A 27,049-nucleotide genomic window follows, 5' to 3' on the forward strand; every position below is an offset into this window, starting at 1 on the left:
TATTCAAAAACCAAGTAAATGAATAAAGAAATTACCAAAAAATGTAATACATTATAAGAGTTGCACTTTTGAGTATTTGTACATGTCATTCATGGTTTTAAGAATCTTTATTCCATTGTTTGGTAATTTTTTGATTGAAAATAGGGTTGCACTTCATTTAGATAAGACACATATAGTCTTCTAAGACCACAATAATTATGGTCATGAAAATTCAGACAGAAACTAATTTTTTAAATTTTGTTTCCTATTATTCACAATGTTATATCATCTTGCTTGCAGGTATGGCAACGATATGTGCTTCCTAGATGCAACATATAAGACATCAAAGTACGCCCTACCGTTGTTTTTTCTGGCTGTCAAAACAAATGTGGGATACAGCGTTGCCGGTCTCTTCATTGTACAGACGGAAACAAAAGAGGCAATACAACATGGATTGGCAACACTGAAGGGATGGATGGAAGAGGCCAATCTGGCATGGATGCCTTCTACATTCATGACAGATTTCTGTGAGAGGGAGATATCTGCAATTGAGGAGATATTCCCAGGTAACAATTGTGAAAGAGGCAAATCTTATAGTTACACAAAGTCATGCAAGGTCATCTTAATTAGGCAAATGAGCGTCGAAGTTTACATCTGTAATTATTGTGACTATGTGAAGGTGAAGATGACGTTAAGACAAACAAACTTTTACATTTTCATCTTCATTTTCTTCTCCTGGGAGATTCCAACCAAACTTGGTTGGTACATCCTTTGGGCGAGGGAATCAAAAAGGTGTTAAAATGGTTCACGTTATCCCTCATGGTGGCCAAGGGGATTTAATTTAAAACATCTTTTTCCGAACCTGAAGTACGACAGTCAAGTTATATTGTATTTAGATATTTGAATTGATTTGAATTGAATTTATTGACCATATATGCATATAAAAGCAAAACATACAATAGAAAATAGAATACATAAAACATACAAATACAAAGCAAATATATGATCAGGACCACAAAGAAGCAAATTGCTTATAAATAGGGCCCCTGTCTCTACCTCTTGTTGACTAAATGCAACCTAATCTTTCCTACCATATTTTGTTTATGTTGTTCAGTGATTGAAATCATTCAGATATCCTGTTTACAGAAATAAATTGCATTGGTAAAAGATTGTAATTTTGTTTTGAATTACTTTTTTGAATAGCCACAAAACTGTTCCTATGTGATTTCCACCGAGAACAATCTTGGACAAGGTGGATGAAGAAAGTGGAAAACGGAGTAGGTTTGTCAAGGGAGGCTGTCCTGACTTTGATGAGAAACTGTGCCAGAGCCAAAAATGAGGAAGAACTAGCAATGGCTGTTGCCAAGCTGAAGACATGTCATCTATGGTTGAGCAACCAAAAGTTCCAGCGATGGATGAGCAAGACATGGCTGCCCCAAGTGAAGGTACTTATAATACCCAAAATGTATGTTATGCCTAATCATCAATGAGTGAGAAAGTAGAAAAATGGTGCATTTTAGTCAAACAAACCCTTTGAATGATTGTTGGGGGGGGGGGGCAGCAACAAATAGTGGAATAGGCTTTGCTCTATGTCCATGATTGCATGAATTTTTCTTTGGGCAAAAACTACATCTCTTTTATTCCTCTATATACTTTTTCATATTTTTTTCTTTTAGCGTTGGTCATGGGCATACAGGATCGAGGAAGGGTTCAAGGCCCATACTAACAATGGCTTAGAAAGACAAAATCGTGTCTTAAAACAGAACTATCTGCGCGATAAAGCTGATACTTCACTCTCTGGCTTAGCATCTTCTCTAATCAATGACTACCTGCCCAATCGAATGAGACAGTAAGTTTACTTTCATTTATTTATTATTTGATTTTTAAAAAGAGGAAGAGGGAATTATGCAGTGTGCATCTTCTTGATCATTGTATACATATAGTATTGGGCCAGACTTAAATGTCACTCCTCACATTTGTGCATGAAATGGAAAATTACGCCAACCAATTATTTTTCAGCAATTCTTGTTATTGGGCATATTTTCTTCTAAATTTGTAAGTAGCAATGGAATAACCTATTGATGAAGTTTTGGTTTGGTTTCATGTTCACTATGCTTTGGAATGAGGGAAGCTGGTGCACAATTTTATTCCAAGTGCTCCAAAGCATGTATTTTTTTTAAAAACTATTTTTTTCTTCCAAAACATAAAAATATTGTACTCTAGACATCCTACCCCTGCCCCCTTATTACTTTTTATGCCCCTTTATTAGACTCTATTCCTCCTCTTACCATCTCCTTGGGACCCTGACAATTTGTTAAATATTTATTTTGATATATCAGATTAGCAAAAATGATAATATAAAAAGAAAACTTTACTGGGGGAGTCTGTAAAATGTGTTAATTCATTATCCTTTATCATGAGAATCCACTGTAGTATTGGATTTTATTAGCAATTAAGACACAATTTTGCAATTGCCCTGATACCATAATCCTATTGTATTTGTAATGTTCCTTATGCATATTTAGGTACGTCACAGCCAATGTAAAGTTCGATGCTGCATATGGACGTAGCTACGATCCAAACATCCCGGATTTCCTGTGTGGCAGACCCCGAACATTTGTCCGCCATTGCATAGACCGTATGTCATCAGCAGAACTGCTGTCAGCTAACCACATACATAAGTTGGATGGCAACACCTTCCTAGTAAGAAACAGCTCATAATACTAAATTATCTTGACACCAAACTTTGTATTTAGATTTTGCAAATTCATTGTTCTGTAACCTTCCAAAAAAAGATATCACAAAACTGCAACGACTTCAAAATTCTGCAGCCCGCCTATTAACATTCACTAAGAAATCTGATTCCATATCACCAATTCTCCGTTCTCTCCATTGGTTGCCAGTTGAAAAAAGGATTATTTTTAAAATTATGTTACTTGTACATCATTCAGTTTACTCTCTTTCTTCCCCTGCATACCTGAGCAACTCTGTTTCAAAATACAACCCCACACGAAGTCTTCGTTCCTCATCAGACACACTATTACTTAATACACCCAGAATAAAACATGCTTGGGGGGAACGGGCTTTCTCAGCCATGGGTCCAAAACTGTGGAATAAGCTCCCTCTAAAATTACGTCAACTGTCATCGACAGAAACATTCAAATTACAACTAAAAACCTATTTGTTTCTTTCGTTGTAATTATTGCAATATTTTAATTTACTATGTCTAGGAGAATTCCGAATTTGTTTTTCGGTTTATTGTTTTTTCTTTCTTATGCCTGTTACATGTACTCTTCTCTAAGCGCCATGAGCACCGAAAGGTGGACCTGTGCGCTATACAAGTAGCCACTATTATTATTATTATTATTATTATTTACACAAAATATACATGAGGTGGTAGTAGTTGATACTTAATTGTCATCATTTGGAGTTTGGTGGTCAAAAGTGTTTGCTTTAAATAACAATAAAGAAAACCTAGAGGGCTTTAATTTTTACATATATGGATGTTAATTATTGTTAACTCGCAGGATTCAATAAACTCCTTTTATTTCTTGACTCAGAGAGTGATCCCCCCCCCCTTCTCTGTGTGAGAAATTTGACTATTTAGGGTATAGTTTAATTTCCCCTGTGTACTTTATCAACAGGTCAAGAGTGAAAGCTTCTCGGGATCCAGAGCCTACAAGGCTTGCTTTGGTGACCAGGCATGTTTGGCGACTTGTGAATGCCCTGACTGGCGACACCTGCAGTATCCATGCAAGCACATGTTTGCAGTAATGGCAAATGTGGATGGATACTGTTGGGATAGCCTGCCAGTGAAATTCAGGGAGTCGCCATTCATCAGCCTGGATAAAGAGGTTGGCAAGTTCGTCACCAACTCTGAAGCTGACATGGAAACCATGGATGACGCACAAGCCTTGGAGGAAGAGCCAGCAGACCACTGGATCCCTCTACCCACTAGGAAGAGTGCCCTAAGACAGGTTGGCATTGCTTGCAGGGAGAAGCTGAACCTAATCAGGGATGCCACCTACCTGTGTGGGGATGAGGAGGTGCTGATGGGTCTGCTGAGGGAGCTTGAGGCAACCCTTGGCTTCATGAGGAGCAAACTACCAACTGAAGATGGGTTGCCTCTGTATTCAGACCTTCCTCATCGGAAACGGAAAAGTCAAAAGCTCACAGGTATTTCAGTTTGTGCATTCATTTCTAGGCATACAAACAAAAAAAACTTTAATCATTTCTGTATAGTTATTTATATTTTATTTGTTTAATTATTTATATATCTATTTATATATGTATCTATTTATTCATATTTTTATAGACCTTATTGGTATTAATACCAAAGCTAGGGCCATCCTAAAGTATAACAAATACAAATTCAATATCTTGTCAGTTGTGTCATTCTCTGGAATTATGCTATCTCTGAACAAGGTTTGCATAAAATCATATTATGCTGGTGAGATTACCGCATCTGCAATTATAAATTGCAGAATTTAGCTGTGTACCTGTGGTGGTTGTCACTTGCTGCCATATTACATTTTGATAGAAGTGCCATTGATTAACGTCAAGCATCAAATGAAAGGGGGAAGAAAATCATTAACCAAAATTGAAGATATGCTTAATTTTTTGTTCAAACCTACTTCATTCTTACCTAGCCTCAACATCTAGTACAGGAGAAACAATGATAAAGAAAAAACCTGCAGTGCAGACCCAAAGAAGAAAATGAAGAAGAAAAAAAACATACAAGTTATATTGTGAAAAATGTTTGAAACAGTTTGAAATATTCAGCCAAGTCATTGATTTGTTTCACTCTTTTACGTAAAGCCTCAACATCAAGATGTACTTCAGAGGGAAAGAAGACGCCAGAAGAAAAAGGAAAGAAGAAACAGAAGACTTGTGGAGCAAGTCAGAAAAGGATGAATGACGAAGAAGGAGAAGAGAAGCAAACAGACATGAAGAAGAAAGAAGAAAATGATGCAAATCATGGTAAATATTTTCTCCAATCCTCAAATAAATTACCTTTAACACTGCAGAGCTTATTCTGATGTTAGAACAGCAATTGTTGTAAAGTTATTGTTTTCTTTGTTCTTATTGTCCGTTTTGATCATTATCTGTATGTACTTTTCAAAAGCAATAAGAAGAAGAAAAAAACACCAAAAACATACAAGTTATATTGTGAAAAATGTTTGAAATAGTTTGAAATATTCAGCCAAGTCATTGATTTGTTTCACTCTTTTACGTAAAGCCTCAACATCAAGATCTACTTCAGAGGGAAAGAAGACGACAGAAGAAAAAGGAAAGAAGAAACAGAAGACTTGTGGAGCAAGTCAGAAAAGGATGAATGACGAAGAAGGAGAAGAGAAGCAAACAGACATGAAGAAGAAAGAAGAAAATGATGCAAATCATGGTAAATATTTTCTCCAATCCTCAAATTAAATACCTTTAACACTGCAGAGCTTATTTTGATGTTAGAACAGCAATTGTTGTAAAGTTATTGTTTTCTTTGTTCTTGTTGTCTGTTTTGATCATTATCAGTATGTACTTTTAAAAAGCAATAAAAAGAAGAAGAAAAAAAACATACAAGTTATATTGTGAAAAATGTTTGAAATAGTTTGAAATATTCAGCCAAGTCATTGATTTGTTTCACTCTTTTACGTAAAGCCTCAACATCAAGATCTACTTCAGAGGGAAAGAAGACGACAGAAGAAAAAGGAAAGAAGAAACAGAAGACTTGTGGAGCAAGTCAGAAAAGGATGAATGACGAAAAAGGAGAAGAGAAGCAAACAGACATGAAGAAGAAAGAAGAAAATGATGCAAATCATGGTAAATATTTTTTCCAATCCTCAAATTAATTACCTTTAACACTGCAGAGCTTATTCTGATGTTAGAACAGCAATTGTTGTAAAGTTATTGTTTTCTTTGTTCTTGTTGTCTGTTTTGATCATTATCAGTATGTACTTTTAAAAAGCAATAAAAAGAAGAAGAAAAAAAACATACAAGTTATATTGTGAAAAATGTTTGAAACAGTTTGAAATATTCAGCCAAGTCATTGATTTGTTTCACTCTTTTACGTAAAGCCTCAACATCAAGATGTACTTCAGAGGGAAAGAAGACGACAGAAGAAAAAGGAAAGAAGAAACAGAAGACTTGTGGAGCAAGTCAGAAAAGGATGAATGACGAAGAAGGAGAAGAGAAGCAAACAGACATGAAGAAGAACGAAGAAAATGATGCAAATCATGGTAAATATTTTTTCCAATCCTCAAATTAATTACCTTTAACACTGCAGAGCTTATTCTGATGTTAGAACAGCAATTGTTGTAAAGTTATTGTTTTCTTTGTTCTTATTGTCCGTTTTGATCATTATCTGTATGTACTTTTAAAAAGCAATAAAAAGAAGAAGAAAAAAAACATACAAGTTATATTGTGAAAAATGTTTGAAATAGTTTGAAATATTCAGCCAAGTCATTGATTTGTTTCACTCTTTTACGTAAAGCCTCAACATCAAGATCTACTTCAGAGGGAAAGAAGACGACAGAAGAAAAAGGAAAGAAGAAACAGAAGACTTGTGGAGCAAGTCAGAAAAGGATGAATGACGAAGAAGGAGAAGAGAAGCAAACAGACATGAAGAAGAAAGAAGAAAATGATGCAAATCATGGTAAATATTTTTTCCAATCCTCAAATTAATTACCTTTAACACTGCACAGCTTATTCTGATGTTAAAACAGCAATTGTTGTAAAGTTATTGTTTTCTTTGTTCTTGTTGTCTGTTTTGATCATTATCAGTATGTACTTTTAAAAAGCAATAAAAAGAAGAAGAAAAAAAACATACAAGTTATATTGTGAAAAATGTTTGAAACAGTTTGAAATATTCAGCCAAGTCATTGATTTGTTTCACTCTTTTACGTAAAGCCTCAACATCAAGATCTACTTCAGAGGGAAAGAAGACGACAGTGGGAAAAGGACAGAAGAAACAGAAGACTCTCTCTCACTTTCTCACTAAGAATAGGATGACTGCTGGAGAAGAGAAGCAAACAGACATGAAGAAGAAAGAAGAAAATGATGCAAATCATGGTAAATATTTTCTCCAATCCTCAAATTAAATACCTTTAACACTGCAGAGCTTATTTTGATGTTAGAACAGCAATTGTTGTAAAGTTATTGTTTTCTTTGTTCTTATTGTCCGTTTTGATCATTATCAGTATGTACTTTTAAAAAGCAATAAAAAGAAGAAGAAAAAAAAACACAAAAAACATACAAGTTATATTGTGAAAAATGTTTGAAACAGTTTGAAATATTCAGCCAAGTCATTGATTTGTTTCACTCTTTTATGTAAAGCCTCAACATCAAGATCTACTTCAGAGGGAAAGAAGACGACAGAAGAAAAAGGAAAGAAGAAACAGAAGACTTGTGGAGCAAGTCAGAAAAGGATGAATGACGGAGAACGAGAAGAAAAGAAAACAGACAGGACAGAAGCAATAAATGGACGAAGCAATAACCAAGCATGTAAGTTATAGTGTGAAATATGTTCAAAACAGTTTGAAATTGACATCTGAAGAAGGAAATAAGCCAAATATTGGTGTGCATTAGGCTAATTTCGTCCTCCTCTCATAGAACAAATGAACAAGCATCAAAACTAATGTACAAGTGAAACAGCTTAAAGGGATAGTTGAGTTTTGTTTTCAGACTGCAAATGCCTTCAAAGTGCATGGTTATTGCTCTTATTCTTATCTATGACATTTACATTGCCTTTTTAGAACCTAAAATTGCTACAAAGGTAATTTAGACCCCAAAATTGGCATTGGCTGAAATATGATGTAAAAGGAGTTATTTTGTTTTTTCAAAATATCTAATATTTTTGGTGGTACACAAGTATTAGAAATCGTTATATTTCAGCCATCCTTCAACCGATTTTGATCAAACAAAGATGATTTTGTCATTTAAATATTATAATCTTTCAAATTTGACATTCAGTTTTTCATTATCTCACAAAAAAATTATTCTGCAACAGAACTCAACTTTCCCTTTAATAAATGAAACATTGAATTAATCTGTAGCTGAATGAAGGAATAAATATATAAATAATTGATAAGTAAATTTCCAGAAAAATAATTGAAATCAGGAAGTGTTAGGTTTCCAGAGTGAAGATAGATGTCAGTGAGGTCTTGACATTTCGATAAACTTGTAATTATCTTCTGGACGACTTCAGGTTTGTCTTCCTGAAGAGGACAAGTACAAAGCTATTGAATTGTTAATTGTTAATTATTAGTTGCAGAATCAGTTATCAAGGATGTATGGATGTACTGCACATTTATTTATACTTTGTTAATCTGCCTATCTAACCGTAGAAAAATATCACCAGTAGTGATCTCTGGTATGTCTATGGTTGTAATTTGTGTTATTATGTTTCCATACCAAAGCCTATACCATTATGTACTCATGTTCTGTTGTGTGTTGTATTTATTCCTGATTTTGTATTTTGTATAAATTAGAGTACATGTTATTTAAATTGAGAAATTGATGTTATTTAAATTGAGAAACAGCCAGAAAATGATTTTTATGCCATGTAATTGTGCATGATCAATAAAATTGAACTTTAACTTGAACTTGAAATTAAACGTCAAGCATGAGCAGACCCTTATTAGGACCAACAATTGCAAGATATCAAGAAAGAAGTTCTAGAAAATTGAAACAGTGTCTGTAAGTGAAGACAACACGAGGCATGTGCTGTTTAAGATAGCCGATTCATATATGCCTTGATTGCTCTATTGTACATTGCAGCAGCAAGTCTCCCCGAACTGAAGAAAGAGATAAAAGAAAAATGCCTCTCTTCCTTCAGTGCTGACCAGCGTTGGACCGTTTGTGGGGAGACGCTGGAGTTGAGAGACTTGCAGTCTTTGCAAGCTCCAGCTTGGATTAATGACAAGGTAATTGATTCTATAACGAGTGATAATGTGATATTGTGTGAGACTTTCTATGCATCCATTATCCTGCTTACCATGCTCAAAGTACAGAAGGGAGGGATAGGAGGCTAGCATTTAATATATATATGATTGATACATGTCTGTAAAAACTGAAATTACACAAACTCACACACTGACAATTATTTCAGTTTAATGTAGAAATGCATGTCCAAAATAAACAAGATAATAAGTTGCCTTATCCATGAGATAGAATAATTACCGTAATTATGATTATGATACCACACATGTAAATTCAATACATTTAATGTATAGGAATTTAGTAGGTGATATTATACACCATTACTTTCTTTATTGTTAGGATTTAAAACTATCCAAAATCAAGGTTCTTCTTATCAAGCTGCACAATGTAGAAAAACTTGAAAAATCGACAAATTACAAATTCAGATAATATTGGGTGTTAAATTTCCTATAGTTCTATCTTTTTTCTAAAATATGTCCATTTTAGTTGGAACATGTGTGTCTGAATAAAGGCCATTTCTCTCTCACTTTCTCACTAAGAGTACCACATGATATGATTGCAATGCATTTTATGTATTCTTTCATTTTCAGGTCATTAATTCATTTCTATCCCTCCTGAAGAAGGAGACGAATGAGAGTGAGACTTCTACCAACAGAATCTTTGTGATACCATCATATGCTCCAGTACACTGGGAGAGGGGCATGTTCGACACGTGGCGCTTCAGATCTGTAAGTTTCTATGACAGTTGTATGATTATATCAATTATATGTGAATGGAATTTTCAGAACATCTACAACACCAGACTCAATATACATATCTATTTGTTTTCTAAAACAGGTCAACATGGAAAAGTATGAGTGGATTCTACTACCAGTTAATGTTCATAGGAACCATTGGCTATTGTTAGCAGCTAATGTGAGGGAGGGCAAAGTCTCTATTCTGGACTCGTTGCCTAACAAGAAGACTGCAAATGTCTGTTTCCAGAGATTCAAGTGAGTAGTTCATGTATTTTTTTTCCTATAAGGTGACAATCAACTAAAATGATAACATATTTTCCATGAGAAAGCATTTCAATCAAATACCTTTCGCAACCTTAGTAGTATTTTATAATGATGAGGATGGTGGCCCCTCAAGATTTATTCTTTAGATGCAAAATTCATTTTTTTATCATTTCTTTATGCATTGAATGAATATGCAAATAAATGACTTGACGTCATTGCCTCAAAATTGCACATTCAATTAGTGCACAAAGAGAAAAACAAAATCTAAGTTTGTAAGTTTTAAATTTCAAAGCTTGACCTGACTCCTCCCTGAATTTAATAACAATTATGATTTATCAAACATATTGTAATATGATGGCAAGGTATATTTATCAAAATTTCAAATGTAAAACTAGCAAAGTTGCAAAATGATGAACATCATTAACGCATTCATTTGCCTATTCATATTTCATGTCTGAATAGCAATATTTTGCTAGGAAGTCCTTACTGTATTGAATTTTTGAAGGAAGGTACATGTAAGTAACATGTTTTTATATATATAGCGGTTGGTTGAATGTCAGGGTCAATTAAAGGTCAATGAACCTACTCCGAAAATGACAATTTTCCCCAAGCATTCATTTTTAACCAGAAATGATTAAGCAAGGAATATTGTGAGATGTTTATAAAGAGGTAAATAATGGCAAGCGGTTGGATGCATGCCGAATGACTGCCCGCAGTTGTGCTAATCTACTTATTCTTCTTTTTTATCATCCTTTTTATTTGTTTCTGCAGAGAGTACATGGAAAGGAGGGCGCAATTCACTGGTGACCTCAGTAACATGAAGTGGACACTTGGGATTATCCAGTCAGCCAGGCAGAGAGATGGACACTCATGTGGTGCATTTGTTATGATGGTAATTACGTTTAACCTATATTTGGCTACCGGTATATTCATTTTTGAATACTTAGGTGAATAAGATAATTTTGAAAATTTATTTATAATTTTGGCAAAATAAAAATTTTAATGACGAAGGAAAAACAAGAAAATTTGAAAGCTTTAGGTTTGGCTAAAGTTGCATACAGATTGTGTTTTTCTTTGTAAAAACCCAGAAGAAAAAAAAATCAATTTTGTACTATTTTATGCGAGTAAAATACTGAAAAAACAGGAATAATTTAAAATTTGAAAAACTGCCGTTTCATGGCTGCCATGGCAACAGGGATGACACAGTTCAATTCACTACAATAGCAAATTTTGTCCATAGTAAGAGCCAGCAGCAATTGTGTTTGGAGAAGAAAAAAATCCAACATTTCCATATTTATTGTACAAAATAAATGGAAGTTTCATTAATTTTTACAAAAGATTATTGCTTCGTGAAAACTAGTGAATCTATATATACTTTCTTAAATTCCTTATTTTTCATCCAATTTCAGACAAATTTTAATTGTTTGTGTTTGTAAAGTCTTACTCTTTTTATTTATATTAACTTAAAAATGGACCGAAAAAGTACTTTAAAGTGAGATGCTGCTTGTAAGTATCGGCTTGCATGGTGATGTAGATATACAGTAGGCTTGCGGGTGCACCATGTGAGAGAGAGGGAGGATTGAGGAGTCCTGAAAAGGACTCTTGGTAATCTTTCTTGAGGGTGTGTAGTCCTGAAAAGGACTGTTGGTGTAGTCTTGAAAAAGACTGTTGGTTATCTTTCTTAGCTTATAGTTCTAAGGAGAACTATAGCGCTTGGAGAGGATGGGTGGCAGGAGTGGCTCGACGTTTCGAACAGGTTGACTATCCGTTGTCAGGAGTTGATGTGATACCATTAGGGGTATCACATCAAACTCACCTCACTAATCTATATCTTGCAAGTCAGCAATGCCTCTCCTCCCTCTCTCTCACATGGTGCACCCACAAGCCTACTGTACACTAAAAATGGTCGCTTAGGATGAATGCATTTACTTCAACTTTGCTATTGCATCTCTGTATTCTTGTTTCTTTTGTAAAAGCATTGCAATGAATGGTTCTTATGTGCAAAGATACGCTTATTTTATCTATCGTTTCTTTTTTAATTATACTGCAGAATGCTCTAGCTGTAGTTAAGGGCGTGGATCCCACCAAACTTGGGAATAAGGCAGCAGCAATGAGAGTATATGTGCAGCACCAGCTACTGGAAAACTCTATTTCCCCTAAACAACCCCTACGTATTTGTGATATGCTGACCTGTGCCTTATCTCATGTGCGGCAGCAAAAAGATGAGCCATGGGTGAGGTGCGATGTGTGCGGTAGATGGCTACATTTGAAGTGTGTAGCTCTTGAAAAGCCACCACCAGCTGAAGATGATTATGTCTGCCCTGTTTGCTTGGCACAATACCATTAGGGGTATCACATCAAACTCACCTTACCAATCTATATCTTGCAAGTCAGCAATGCCTCTCCTAGTCTCCAAGTTTCTACATGGACCTAGAACTTACTACATGTATTACGTGAAATTTTGAAGGGGGTGTAGCATGAGAAGACTACATGTCTTTCCCGTGGCCTGACTAGGGGCCAATCGGGTATAATACTACGATGGATGACGCGACCGCAGTATTCATGTGCTTGCAACATTCATGAAAGAGAAGTGTGAAGAGAACTTTGTGGTCTGTTTCGCAAACGCTAGCGCGCTGACCATTGATCAAGTCCATTTGTTTATGTGCAGTTGTATAAAAGAAGTTGTAGATGGTATTGACCAGTTTTTGCCATGCAACACCCCCTGTATACATTTTGGTGCTGCTTGTTATGCCTCCGTTACGAAGTAGCCGGAGGCATTATGTTTTCGGGTTGTCCGTCCGTCCGTACGTCCCGTTCTCGTGATCGCGTTATCTGAAGAACCGATGGATGGATTCCTGCCAAACTTTGGTCATGTATGTATCTTGCAGAGCCGATGAACTGATTAGATTTTGGGGTCACGAGGTCAAAGGTCAAAGGTCACAGGGCTCATTATGTATGCAAAAACAGCTCGTGATCGCGTTATCTGAAGAACCGATTGATGGATTCCTGCCAAACTTAGGTCATGTATGTTACTTGCAGAGCCGATGAACTGATTAAATTTTGGGGTCATGAGGTCAAGGTCAAAGGTCATGCGGCTCATTATGCATGCAAAAATAGCTTGTGATCGCATTATCATTAGAACAGATTGATGGATTCCTCCCAAACTTAGATCATGTATGTATCTTGCAGAGCCAATGAACTGAGTAGACTCTTGGGTCATGAGGTCAAAGTCAAAGGTCATGGGCTCATTATGTATGCAAAAATAGCTTGTGAACGCATTCTCATTAGAACTGACAGATGGATTACTATTTAACTCGGGACATCTTGCAGAGCCAATGAACTGAGTAGATGTTAGGGTCATGTGGTCAAAGATCAAAGGGTCATATATGTATATGAGAAATTGCTTGTAATCACGATATTCTGAGAACCTGTTAATGGATTACAAATGAACTTGAATTTGAACAATTTCTTCTGTTTTGGTTTGTAAAATTGCTCTATGACGGAGGCATCATTTCGACTGCGCGCAGTCGAAGTTCCATCTAGTTTAATCTTCCACACTGGAGGTTAGATGAGACTTACCGTAAGGTCAGGATGCGAATATTGCCTTTTTCTGTTTTTGTTTGTGTTGCCAAATGTCACTTTCAAAGGCTGATAGTCATTTAAGAAAATATTTTAGGGATTACTGGCAAAGTTTTTTTGCAACCACAAATTTCAAACAACCTTGGACGGGAGATGCAGTAGCGAAGTGATCAAATTGTTGGGTTGTTTAGATGTCACTTTTCTAGGTCAAGAGCATTGTGAGTTATTTATTTAGAAAAAATGCTTGAAAAAAGATATTATTGCCCAGTTTTGTAACACTGAATAGAGTACTCTGAAATTTATAGAAAATACAACCTCAGATATATACGTAAGTTATTATACTGTTAAGTAAAAGAATCCCCAAATATTTCAAAACTTTATATCTATAATCAAGGTCTTTGTTATATCACTGCACAATGTGGCCGAACTTGAAAAATCACCTTATTTCTTTGATTTGTTATGATTTATATAATTCATAGAATATTGTGTGTGCATTTCATATAATTCTGTATTTTTCCAAATTATGTTTTACCGGTAGTTGCACATATGTGAATGAATAAAGACCATTTCTCCCTCTTATCTATTTATCTGCTAAGATGCTAAAAATCGGTTAACCCTTTTACTCTTGTTTTCCTACCTTATAAAGTGATTTGCTCCTACTTATTTAACAGAATTTCTTACCCTATATGGTCCAAACAGAACCCTCGGATCTTCCCAAAAGTCTCTCCTCACCATTCCACAAATATAATACTAAATTCTACGGGTTTTGCTCTTTTCAGGTTGCATCGGCCGAATTTTGGAATAAATTAGCGGAAAATCGAAAAAACTGTGATACTGTTGACAACTTTAAGGCGCATCTTAAAACATTTCTTTTCAAAAACACTTTCCATTGTTAACGAGAGAAAGTATGTTGAGCATATCTTAAATTTTTCTTATGTTAATCTATCCATCTTTCCTTCTTACTCTTTCCTACAGCGCATAGAGACATATTGTGATATGCGCTATATAAGTACCGTATGTTATTATTATTATTATTTGATAATATTGTTAGAACGTATTTATGCTGATTGTGCCATGATTACTAGGAAATTGATTTCAATACATTTACATACGTTTTTCGCCCAGATGTCATGGGCAAATTATTATTCCAAATTTGACAAAATGGAACATGCCTAAACAAACAAAAGTGAATCTTTGGTAGGCCCCCCCCCCCCACATAATAAGGAAGATATTTTAAGAATTTTTGCAAAGTTCTTTTGCAACTTCAAAATACTTCAAAAATTAGTTTGAAAAATATGTGTGTTTTTTTAGCCAGTTTTGCCAACACTACAATTTCCAACCAAAAGCAATAGAGATTATACACAAAAATATTTTAAAGATATTTTTGGTTTAGTAAGAATATTTATCAAAACATATATTTAGACAAAATATTTGATACTTGGAAATAGGCGCCGCTTTTCTGTTGACAGCTGCGGCGTCAACAGGTTAAGTTTTTGAATTTTTTAAAGTGTAAGTTCTTATTCACTGAAAAATTGATTAAAGAGTTATCTATAATCTCCAATGATGTGAGTACAATTTCAGGTCACAAAGTCAAGGTGAAAGGTCATTTCAGATTTAAACAATTAGACTGTTGTGGCATCATGATAAAAAAACTTAACCCGGGGTTAGGTTTTTGAATTTTTAACATAATTTTAAAAGTGTATATTCTTCTTCCATGAAACTTGAACATAGGGGTTGTAAAGTATCCCCAATCATGTGAGTAGAATTTAAGGTTGCAAAGTCAAAGGTCATTTCAGGTGAACAAACTTTGACTCCAGTATGTTGTGGCATCAACATCAAAACTTGACCAAAGGTTAAGATTTTGAATTTTTATCATAATTTTGTATACATTCCTATTCCATGAAACTTGAACATAAGGGTTAATAAGTATCACCAATCATAGCTCATTAAATATGCAAAACACCTAATTATATATGTGAAATTGTGGTTAATTTCCTTGCCTATTAATATAATGGTATAGTCCAATGTTCTGATGTATATAGGACATTTGTAACCTGCGAGGGGATGCTACGCTTTGCGTTGACCTGTTTATGTTATCATGATTTTAAAAGTGTTGGTTTAAATTCCATGAAACTTGTACCCAAGGGTTATCAAGTATCACAAATCATATGACACAAATTTCAGGTCACAAAGTCAAGGATATTTTAGGTCAGTAGACTTGGATTATGTTTTCACAACTTAATCAATTTTTGGTTTTTGTTCCTATTTCATTAAAGATAACAATCTTGGTAAAAATTAGAGTAAATAATTCCTCTGGTGATTCTAAGTCAATATTCACTTCAAATGCCGATTATATTCAGAGGATTTCAATTTGGGGGGCCTGCTAACGGGCCACCCTGCCTATAAATAATGTCCTAACCTCAATTTTTAATCATATTGAATTGTGTAATGCAGGCGACACCGCCGAGAGCGTTTCCCCTGTTTTATATTTTTCCCCAGTTTTGGAACACTCCAATAATGCAACCAAAAAAAGGACTCTGAAATTTATATGAAATATAACCTCAAATATATATGTAAGATATTTTTCTGAATAGTAAAAGAATTACAAGAAATATTTATGAAATAACTTTGAAAAATAGGGTTTTTCTCAGCATATTTTTGGAACCAAAAGCATAAAAATGTCAGGCATTTTGCAGGCATGCTGATTAGTGATGCAGTGCTTGCACGAACCTTATAAACATACATAAAAAAGTAAAGGCAAGGCACACACAAAAAGAATAAAATGATGTCTTTATCATAGAAACACATATTATGATGCATGTAACAGGTGCAATTACTTCAGATGTATTGTGAGAATTGGGTGCAGGATAATAATCAATGAAATCTGCAGGTTTTTGAGGAATATGAATGGTTGTAAAATTACACTAACTAATAAAAGGGGGACAATATACCTTCAAATATGCTTGTAGCTAGTTCAACTCCGAACACCACAAAAATGTTACTATTTGATTTTTTGTGTACTCCTTTTATTGAATTTTATTCAAGCAAATCAGTCCCCTAATACATGTACTGTATCTTTAAAATTAAGAAAATTATGGAGTCATGTTTTTTTCTGTACATTGTTTTTTAAATAAAACAATACTTATAATCCAATTATTTGAAATTGATTTAATCCTTATATTACTTAATATTTATTGTGCGTGGCTGGATGGTGTAAAAGGTGGTGTGAAGTGAAGATCTTTCTATCAATTGCATAATTGCTAGATCAATAATAATGATAATAATAATTGTTCTCCATTCACTTTAAAAAAATTAGTGACATGTACACTTCACTCTGTCATAGTCGAATCCGTTGGGACTATAGAAAAAATATAGATTTCACCTAGACAAAATCTGACTTAGGTAAAAAAAAATTAAAATAAAGAGCAGGACTTTAAAAACCTTTGACTTACGATTATTTGACTGAGCAGAGTTGACTGTATGACAAAGTAAGATTCAACAAAATTTGAAGGGAAAGAAAACATACATGTAGTTGGCAGTCACATGTTAGTTACAATAAATTACATATTTGAAAACTGGCAAGTGATTATGAGCAGTCTTGAACATTATATTTTTGTAATTTCGTTTGACCAAGAGTGCCAGAGTACAGGGTCAGATGATGAGAATGTTCTGTTGCCATATGTGAAATAACATATTGGACTTAATTAACCTAGGGTGTGTGCTGGAGTGTGCTCGTTTGCAAAATCTGTGTACTTTTGTGTGAGGTATTATTCAAAGCTTTGAAAGTATTATGAGTATATCTTAATGAATACATACTCCAGTTAAAAATAACTTACTTGCTATGAAAATGGAAAAATGAAACACATCAGTTCGAGAAAACTCGACAACAATATAAAAACAGTTACAGGTATGATCCATTCTAGGTCTTTCAAAACCATTCAAAATTATCCATGCTGAACATGAATATGTATATTTGGAATGGGTACCAATGTGGAAGCCAGGCAGTGTCATCACTTTGCAAATTTGTAATATTTAGAAATTCATAATTAGTTAATAATTTTCAGATATTTCTCTAATTTCACTTATTCAGTTACTGATTTTCTGACTTTTTAGAACGCAAATTACTTTGTTACCGGGATGACCCGTTTCTCAACTGATAACCAGTGAGGTGTATTGTAATGTAAGTCTTGAGAGGGCAAAGAAAAGTGCATGTATGATCCTGCATTACTGATTATGAAAGAATATCTTTAAAATCACATTTCAAATCCTTCACCTAGCTAGATATAATTGATGAAAGATATATGAAATTGGTTCCGTTAAATTACCCGTATACCAATAGCTACATATGGAGTTGTTGCTATATAGGGGCCAGGATATCGTTGGTGCAAGCTAGGTTGGACAGATACACATTATCGTAATAGCTAGGTCTGAAAACATGCAAGCTTAATGGTCGCTCTAGGCTGTATAGAGAAGGTGCTAGCATGGATGTAGTTCAAGTTTAAATGATGGAGATAGATGGATAGGCTCAATGGAGGGGGTGCTATAGGCTGTATAGAGGGGGTGCTAGGCTAGCTAGCTGGATGAAGTTTGAGCAAGTTTAAATGATGGAGATAGATGGAGTTAATATTTTTTAGGCTCAATGGAGGGGGTGCTAGGCTGTATAGAGGAGGTGCTAGGTTGGATGAAGTTAGAGCAAGTTTAAATGATGGAGATAGATGGAGTTAATATTTCTAAGGCTTAATATGGAAGTGGTGCTAGGCTGTATAGATGAGGTGCTAGGTTGGATGAAGTTAGTGCAAGTTTAAATGATGGAGATAGATGGAGTTAATATTTCTAAGGCTTAATATGGAGGGGGTGCTAGGCTGTATAGAGGAGGTGCTAGGTTGGATGAAGTTAGAGCAAGTTTAAATGATGGAGATAGATGGAGTTAATATTTCTAAGGCTTAATATGGAGGGGGTGCTAGGCTGTATAGAGGAGGTGCTAGGTTGGATGAAGTTCGAGCAAGTTTAAATGATGGCGATAGATGGAGTAATATTTCTTAGGCTCAATGGAGGGGGTGCTAGGCTGTATAGAGGGGGTGCTAGGTTGGATGAAGTTCGAGCAAGTTTAAATGATGGAGATAGATGGAGTAATATTTCTTAGGCTCAATGGAGGGGGTGCTAGGCTGTATAGAGGGGGTGCTAGGTTGGATGAAGTTCGAGCAAATTTAAATGATGGAGATAGATGGAGTTAATATTTCTAAGGCTTAATATGGAGGGGCCGGTGCTAGGCTGTATAGAGGAGGTGCTAGGTTGGATAAAGTTCGAGCAAGTATAAATGATGGAGATAGATGGAGTTAATATTTCTAAGGCTTAATATGGAGGGGGTGCTAGGCTGTATAGAGGAGGTGCTAGGTTGGATGAAGTTAGTGCAAGTTTAAATGATGGAGATAGATGGAGTTAATATTTCTAAGGCTTAATATGGAGGGGGTGCTAGGCTGTATAGAGGAGGTGCTAGGTTGGATGATGTTCGAGCAAGTTTAAATGATGGAGATAGATGGAGTTAATATTTCTAAGGCTTAATATGGAGGGGGTGCTAGGCTGTATAGAGGAGGTGCTAGGTTGGATGAAGTTAGTGCAAGTTTAAATGATGGAGATAGATGGAGTTAATATTTCTAAGGCTTAATATGGAGGGGGTGCTAGGCTGTATAGAGGAGGTGCTAGGTTGGATGAAGTTAGTGCAAGTTTAAATGATGGAGATAGATGGAGTTAATATTTCCAAGGCTTAATATGGAGGGGGTGCTAGGCTGTATAGAGGAGGTGCTAGGTTGGATGAAGTTAGAGCAAGTTTAAATGATGGAGATAGATGGAGTTAATATTTCTAAGGCTTAATATGGAAGTGGTGCTAGGCTGTATAGAGGAGGTGCTAGGTTGGATGAAGTTAGTGCAAGTTTAAATGATGGAGATAGATGGAGTTAATATTTCTAAGGCTTTATATGGAGGGGGTGCTTGGCTGTATAGAGAAGGTGCTAGGTTGGATGAAGTTAGTGCAAGTTTAAATGATGGAGATAGATGGAGTTAATATTTCTAAGGCTTAATATGGAGGGGGTGCTAGGCTGTATAGAGGAGGTGCTAGGTTGGATGAAGTTAGAGCAAGTTTAAATGATGGAGATAGATGGAGTTAATATTTCTAAGGCTTAATATGGAGGGGGTGCTAGGCTGTATAGAGGAGGTGCTAGGTTGGATGATGTTCGAGCAAGTTTAAATGATGGAGATAGATGGAGTTAATATTTCTAAGGCTTAATATGGAGGGGGTGCTAGGCTGTATAGAGGAGGTGCTAGGTTGGATGAAGTTCGAGCAAGTTTAAATGATGGCGATAGATGGAGTAATATTTCTTAGGCTCAATGGAGGGGGTGCTAGGCTGTATAGAGGGGGTGCTAGGTTGGATGAAGTTCGAGCAAGTTTAAATGATGGAGATAGATGGAGTAATATTTCTTAGGCTCAATGGAGGGGGTACGTGCTAGGCTGTATAGAGGGGGTGCTAGGTTGGATGAAGTTCGAGCAAATTTAAATGATGGAGATAGATGGAGTTAATATTTCTAAGGCTTAATATGGAGGGGCCGGTGCTAGGCTGTATAGAGGAGGTGCTAGGTTGGATAAAGTTCGAGCAAGTATAAATGATGGAGATAGATGGAGTTAATATTTCTAAGGCTTAATATGGAGGGGGTGCTAGGCTGTATAGAGGAGGTGCTAGGTTGGATGAAGTTAGTGCAAGTTTAAATGATGGAGATAGATGGAGTTAATATTTCTAAGGCTTAATATGGAGGGGGTGCTAGGCTGTATAGAGGAGGTGCTAGGTTGGATGATGTTCGAGCAAGTTTAAATGATGGAGATAGATGGAGTTAATATTTCTAAGGCTTAATATGGAGGGGGTGCTAGGCTGTATAGAGGAGGTGCTAGGTTGGATGAAGTTAGTGCAAGTTTAAATGATGGAGATAGATGGAGTTAATATTTCTAAGGCTTAATATGGAGGGGGTGCTAGGCTGTATAGAGGAGGTGCTAGGTTGGATGAAGTTAGTGCAAGTTTAAATGATGGAGATAGATGGAGTTAATATTTCCAAGGCTTAATATGGAGGGGGTGCTAGGCTGTATAGAGGAGGTGCTAGGTTGGATGAAGTTAGAGCAAGTTTAAATGATGGAGATAGATGGAGTTAATATTTCTAAGGCTTAATATGGAGGGGGTGCTAGGCTGTATAGAGGAGGTGCTAGGTTGGATGATGTTCGAGCAAGTTTAAATGATGGAGATAGATGGAGTTAATATTTCTAAGGCTTAATATGGAAGTGGTGCTAGGCTGTATAGAGGAGGTGCTAGGTTGGATGAAGTTAGTGCAAGTTTAAATGATGGAGATAGATGGAGTTAATATTTCTAAGGCTTTATATGGAGGGGGTGCTTGGCTGTATAGAGAAGGTGCTAGGTTGGATGAAGTTAGTGCAAGTTTAAATGATGGAGATAGATGGAGTTAATATTTCTAAGGCTTAATATGGAGGGGGTGCTAGGCTGTATAGAGGAGGTGCTAGGTTGGATGAAGTTAGAGCAAGTTTAAATGATGGAGATAGATGGAGTTAATATTTCTAAGGCTTAATATGGAGGGGGTGCTAGGCTGTATAGAGGAGGTGCTAGGTTGGATGATGTTCGAGCAAGTTTAAATGATGGAGATAGATGGAGTTAATATTTCTTAGGCTCAATGGAGGGGGTGCTAGGCTGTATAGAGGAGGTGCTAGGTTGGATGATGTTCGAGCAAGTTTAAATGATGGAGATAGATGGAGTTAATATTTCTAAGGCTTAATATGGAAGTGGTGCTAGGCTGTATAGAGGAGGTGCTAGGTTGGATAAAGTTCGAGCAAGTATAAATGATGGAGATAGATGGAGTTAATATTTCTAAGGCTTAATATGGAGGGGGTGCTAGGCTGTATAGAGGAGGTGCTAGGTTGGATGAAGTTAGTGCAAGTTTAAATGATGGAGATAGATGGAGTTAATATTTCTAAGGCTTAATATGGAGGGGGTGCTAGGCTGTATAGAGGAGGTGCTAGGTTGGATGAAGTTAGTGCAAGTTTTAATGATGGAGATAGATGGAGTTAATATTTCTAAGGCTTAATATGGAGGGGGTGCTAGGCTGTATAGAGGAGGTGCTAGGTTGGATGAAGTTAGAGCAAGTTTAAATGATGGAGATAGATGGAGTTAATATTTCTAAGGCTTAATATGGAAGTGGTGCTAGGCTGTATAGAGGAGGTGCTAGGTTGGATGAAGTTAGTGCAAGTTTAAATGATGGAGATAGATGGAGTTAATATTTCTAAGGCTTTATATGGAGGGGGTGCTAGGCTGTATAGAGGAGGTGCTAGGTTGGATGATGTTCGAGCAAGTTTAAATGATGGAGATAGATGGAGTTAATATTTCTAAGGCTTAATATGGAGGGGGTGCTAGGCTGTATAGAGGAGGTGCTAGGTTGGATGATGTTCAAGCAAGTTTAAATGATGGAGATAGATGGAGTTAATATTTCTAAGGCTTAATATGGAGAGGTGCTAGGCTGTATAGAGGAGGTGCTAGGTTGGATGAAGTTCGAGCAAGTTTAAATGATGGATAGTGATGGAGTTAATATTTCTATTGCTCAATATAATTAATGGAGGGGGTGCTATCAAGCTAGGATATAATATATATATGGAGTTACTAATATATGAGCGAGAACAATTAATGACTGAAGTTCTTCAAAATGAGACATATATATAGGTAGGTAGGTAGGTAGGTAGGTAGGTAGGTGTATATATATATATATGGGCATTTCCATGTTAAGTGGGTACTTCTGTGATGTAAATATGGTCAAAATTGTTTTCACCCCTAGAGCAATCAAATTTCTCCCTTTGCTTGTCCAATATCTATATTCTATATATTTATGAGGGAAAAGATAAGTGTGATTTCATGTTAACTTTGCAGAGGTCGTAAAGTAGGACATGTATTGGGGGGAACGTATGTAACATTGGACAGAAATTTGTAACTTAAATTACCTCTGATTTATTATTTGCTCAATATATAAATGCAATGTTCATTCATGTGAGTTAAGTATCAATAAAACATCAATTTAACAATCATCTCAGAATTTGCTTCTTTTTAAAAAAAATTTATAGCTTTTTTTGTGAATCAGAAAAACAAATATTTAAGGAATGTTTGCAATGTATCATGTATTATTGAATGAATAAATCTTTCACACATGTTTTAATGGTGCGTACTCTATTAATTTGGTGTCACTGTGTACTGGATGTTGATGCTATGTTCATATATTCCAGGATAAAATAAAATCTAGAAGTTATAATTGTTGATGCATGTTGGAACCAATTAATAAGAATAGGGAACGTATGTAACGGTTGGACAGAACAGGCATCTAAACGTTTGTTTGAATTCTGTTTTGGGACACATATTTCATAATCAATATATTCATAAGCGTTGCATAGGTTAAAATGTTTCATTGTATTGATCATTTTAAATTGTGGAGAATAAGTGAAATGTGAATGGTCTTTAATTATTAAGTATAATGAAATCAATGAATTTGCCAACTGATATACGGTTTGTAAATCTGTAAAATAGATTAATTGATAGTTTTGAAATCTTATCTCACCTCTCATTAATCTTTTGACCAACTGCAAAAGCAAGCAACAAACTTCAGTGTACAACTTAAATTGTCCATGGATGAACCATTTATATAAATTTATACAATTATGAACACCTGAATTGCAAATTCAAATTTAAAAAATGATAAGATAGTAACTATAGTCACATGGAAAGAAGTTGGCACAATATAGAATAAAAGGCAAACACTAATCATTTCATTGAAATTGAAATTTCACAAAACCTTATATACAAATTTAAAAGTAGTCTAGGTCTTTAATAGTCAGTAGCCAAAATGTGTCTCGGACACAGAGCCCAATAATAACAGACTGTTAAACAATTGAGCATGCATTTCACTACATGTAAGCATTAGCTTGTAATCAATTCCCATCAAGACTGGGAAAGTAGTTGACACAATATAGAATAAAAGGCAAACACTATTCATTGATAATTCACAAACATCATGTCGTTAATTACAAATTGTCTATACAGGATTTGTATGCTTTTATTCTAGAGTTCTTTTATCTGCTAACTACAATGTGTATGATATTTACCTTTTATATTTCTTCATTTTTCATAAATGCTCTATTTAATTCTATTTTTGCTCAAAATTATGATCATTCATTTCAAGTAAGTTCAAATCAAATACATGTATTTATAACAATCATTTTGATGTAATTCAGATCTGAAATTCAAAAAAGATTTGACACTGCATACTCAATGGGTTATTTTGCATATTATAATGCATCAATTCAATTGAGCATTCATTAAATATTTTCAGTAAATAATTGTGTCTTTGTGCCAATTTTCCATGAATTTTATTTGTTTTCATAACACACAAGTCTATTGAGGTGATTAAAACCTTACTGAAGTACAACGTGAGAACAATAAATTAGCACGATCCAGCCATTTAATCATGTCTCCTTTTTAACATCAATACACGCAGTTCTAGGTTTTCCTCTTACACGAGAGTCAGAGAATATTGTAAGGATTTTAAAACCGATGGTTTGGGACGATATCGGGTGTGCTGGACTTTACACAAGTTCTCTGAAGAAGTTGGAATGACTCGATTCATTATTAACCAATCTATGAGTAATAAGACATTCATAAATTGTATGGAGCAAGTCATGATTCTGGGGAGAGTTCTGCAAAGGTGAAAAATTGTAATCTAGTGCTGCTGATGTCTTCCCGAAGGACAGGGTTAGGCATTTTCTTCACTATCTGTTTTCTACATTCCCGAGACACATCCTCACGTGCTGGCCATATAAATAGCCCCGGATGAGACTCCGACTTGGCCATGTACTTGATGACAAGATCTTCTCCCACAACATCTTTCACCTGAAATCAAAAGAATTAAAGATGAAAAAAATCGTGAGTTTAAAATCCATTGTGCTAATTCAAATTTAAATGTATTTGTATTGTTTTTCTTTTTTGACTTGTTCAGATTTTCTCACGTTAATAGTAATCATGCACATTTTCACTCCAAACAGATAGATATTTCCTGGTTTTGAAACATGAAGGCATTAAATGATTAACAGAAGGATTGTAAAGTATCAATGCAATGATATGACTCAGGTAATGTAGATGCAATATTTTGTATAATTTAGTGTAGGCTCAATAATGAAATAATTCTTGTGTATAAAATGTCATCCATTGAAAAGTAAAATAATTTATTGTGCAGGTTATTCCAATGTTAAATAAATTCCTCAACAATCCTCTTAACAAGAAATTTGTAATGATTTTCGTATTACATTTATTTCACAGCTAAGCATAAAAATAATTTGCAAGTAAATGAAACCATACAAACTTATTGAAAATGCGAGATCGGCGAGAGTTACCAGTGTTGCATACATGAAAAGCTACATATGGGACTGTAATGTAATAATATCACTACACGTTAAAATTTAGCACTAGCAGACCACTAGCTAGACAAGAAGAGGAATATATAATCGTACACCACTAAAGTTACACATGACTCATTTTCGGAAACATGATCTTTTACTGTATTTCAAAAAGATTTTGAATAACAAATACGTACCATTCCACGATTTTCAAAGCCTAGATCTAATCTAATGTTGAGTTGATACTCCAATGATTACGATCGGATGTCGTCTGCTGCTCACGAAACTCCGCGAAAAAACGTACGTAAATAAGACCGAATAGCATTTCTGTCCATCGTGCGTACGTGTCGTTCTAACTACCAGCAACCGTGAACGTACGCACAAACTGGACAGAAGTTATATAGAGCTACACGGCCCCGCGATTGTAGAAGTCAGCGCATGGATTGCAAGTACAATCAAACGTTGCAGTGCCTTGGTTCACTTGACTGATACGTGGATTATCCATGCGTCATATTCGCGGACGCCACGGTCCGTTTTTTTAGTTGTTACGTACGTTCGTGAGTTGGACCGAATATTGCACTCCAAATTTTGAATAGATTTTATCTCTATTTGCGTTTATTTTGACGATTTTTTTCTTGGTCTACATTTCAACCTTCATCAAAAGAGTTGCAAAGCACATAAAACTGTTGGGTGACACAACTAATAATTGTGGGAAAATTCACTCTGAACGTACGTAACACAGGTGGACAGAATCTCTCATTCAGCCAATGTAATTTTCAACTCTCTCACTCTCTCTCTTTAAAGCTCAATCGCCGTAACTATGATCAATGCCGTAATCCACCCGCATCAAAATCTCTTTTCAAAACATGAAACATCAATTTCTTTTTAGAATTTTTATTTGCATCACCCTCAAAATCACACCACTCAACATTTACTGATTGTACTTTGGAATTTTTAATAATAATCATTAAAGAAAAGAGGACAACACAACCAAATGACATTATTAGTGCATGGAATTGTCTTTTTTATTTCTTTATACCATCAACAATGAAAATAAAAACACAGAAAGCCACAGGATATTTATTTAATTTTTCTGTAAGCGCTTTATTCTTTCACACACAGAAGTACCCTATTACCGTGGAAATGCCCACATATATAGTCGGATGTAGGTACGGCCGTACATACAACGAAAATAGATTATAGAGGCGACAACGTTAACATAGATACCCGCTAAATGATAAGGGGTAGAGTAGGCGTGGCGAGTTCGTAGCGAGTTCGTGACGTCATATACTCATGTTTATTCATGAGGCCGCAATACCGGTACCTAAGCACCTTAGTATGCTACCAGCATATATTGGCACGAGCTTTAGTGGAGTCATGAATATTCATTAGTCCCTACGTCACAGACGTGCGGCGTGCGTAGTGTGTCATATACACATGTACTAGTACATGAGTACGTTTGTAAGTATTAGAACATATACGTTGCTCCGGAATGAAGAGAATCGCTATAAAGGACGAATTACTCCGTGAAGCCAAGTACGAACAGAGAATTGAAAGCAACTACACTCCCTAATCTAGCTAGTTTTGTAATAACAAATAGGTATTTTTTTTCATAATAGTTTACTCTTTCGTGGCTTCATACTAAGGAACTTTCAAAAAGATGATTTGTAGAAAAAAGAAAACTGAAGAAAAGAAAACATGTGCACCCAGCAGTTCAATGCAGTTCCTACCTATAGGCCTACCTAACCCACCTAAACTTGCATGTTGCTTAAATAGTTGACAGCCACAATATTTAGTACAATAATAGGCGTTTCATGTATTTTAATACTGGTAAGTTGCTCGATATGATTTGATTCGATATAATTATATCTCATTAATGAAACCATCTAAAGGCTATAAGTCTCAAACATATCTTCACCATTTAACCGAGTGCCAGCAGCATTAAACCATGCCCCCAAATTTAGTGATCTTCTTTTGGATATCGAAATACCGAGGTTTCACTGGTTTATTTAGCAAAATGAAAATTGTAATACTATAATGTTCGAGTACATCACTCAGTATATGATTTGATCAGATA

General features: G+C 35.4%; 1 protein-coding gene and 1 long non-coding RNA gene across 2 annotated transcripts in view; one reads left to right on the top strand and one right to left on the bottom strand.

Annotated features, from left to right (window-relative positions):
• The window catches only part of LOC105441201, a 29,193-nt gene extending 16,470 nt beyond the window's left edge, over positions 1–12,723 (top strand). Inside the window, exons 7-23 of the mRNA XM_030985454.1 lie at positions 280–545; positions 1,183–1,424; positions 1,656–1,828; positions 2,505–2,682; positions 3,624–4,155; positions 4,798–4,959; positions 5,219–5,380; positions 5,635–5,796; positions 6,051–6,212; positions 6,467–6,628; positions 6,883–7,044; positions 7,309–7,476; positions 8,752–8,897; positions 9,504–9,641; positions 9,751–9,905; positions 10,686–10,806; positions 11,965–12,723. Of these exons, the coding sequence (XP_030841314.1) occupies positions 280–545; positions 1,183–1,424; positions 1,656–1,828; positions 2,505–2,682; positions 3,624–4,155; positions 4,798–4,959; positions 5,219–5,380; positions 5,635–5,796; positions 6,051–6,212; positions 6,467–6,628; positions 6,883–7,044; positions 7,309–7,476; positions 8,752–8,897; positions 9,504–9,641; positions 9,751–9,905; positions 10,686–10,806; positions 11,965–12,261 (3,388 nt within the window). The 3' untranslated portion in view covers positions 12,262–12,723. The remainder of the gene's footprint in view (positions 1–279; positions 546–1,182; positions 1,425–1,655; positions 1,829–2,504; positions 2,683–3,623; positions 4,156–4,797; positions 4,960–5,218; positions 5,381–5,634; positions 5,797–6,050; positions 6,213–6,466; positions 6,629–6,882; positions 7,045–7,308; positions 7,477–8,751; positions 8,898–9,503; positions 9,642–9,750; positions 9,906–10,685; positions 10,807–11,964) is intronic.
• Positions 12,724–22,654: 9,931 nt separating this feature from the next.
• LOC115924001 lies at positions 22,655–26,129 on the bottom strand. The gene is made up of 2 exons (XR_004064111.1): positions 25,170–26,129; positions 22,655–24,469 (listed from the first exon to the last, which is right to left on the bottom strand). It is a non-coding gene; the product is annotated as an uncharacterized LOC115924001 (long non-coding RNA).
• Positions 26,130–27,049: the final 920 nt, after the last annotated feature.

This window comes from Strongylocentrotus purpuratus, unplaced genomic scaffold (genome assembly GCF_000002235.5).
Source record: "Strongylocentrotus purpuratus isolate Spur 01 unplaced genomic scaffold, Spur_5.0 spur5_contig_836, whole genome shotgun sequence".
In the NCBI taxonomy this organism is placed as follows: domain Eukaryota; kingdom Metazoa; phylum Echinodermata; class Echinoidea; order Camarodonta; family Strongylocentrotidae; genus Strongylocentrotus; species Strongylocentrotus purpuratus.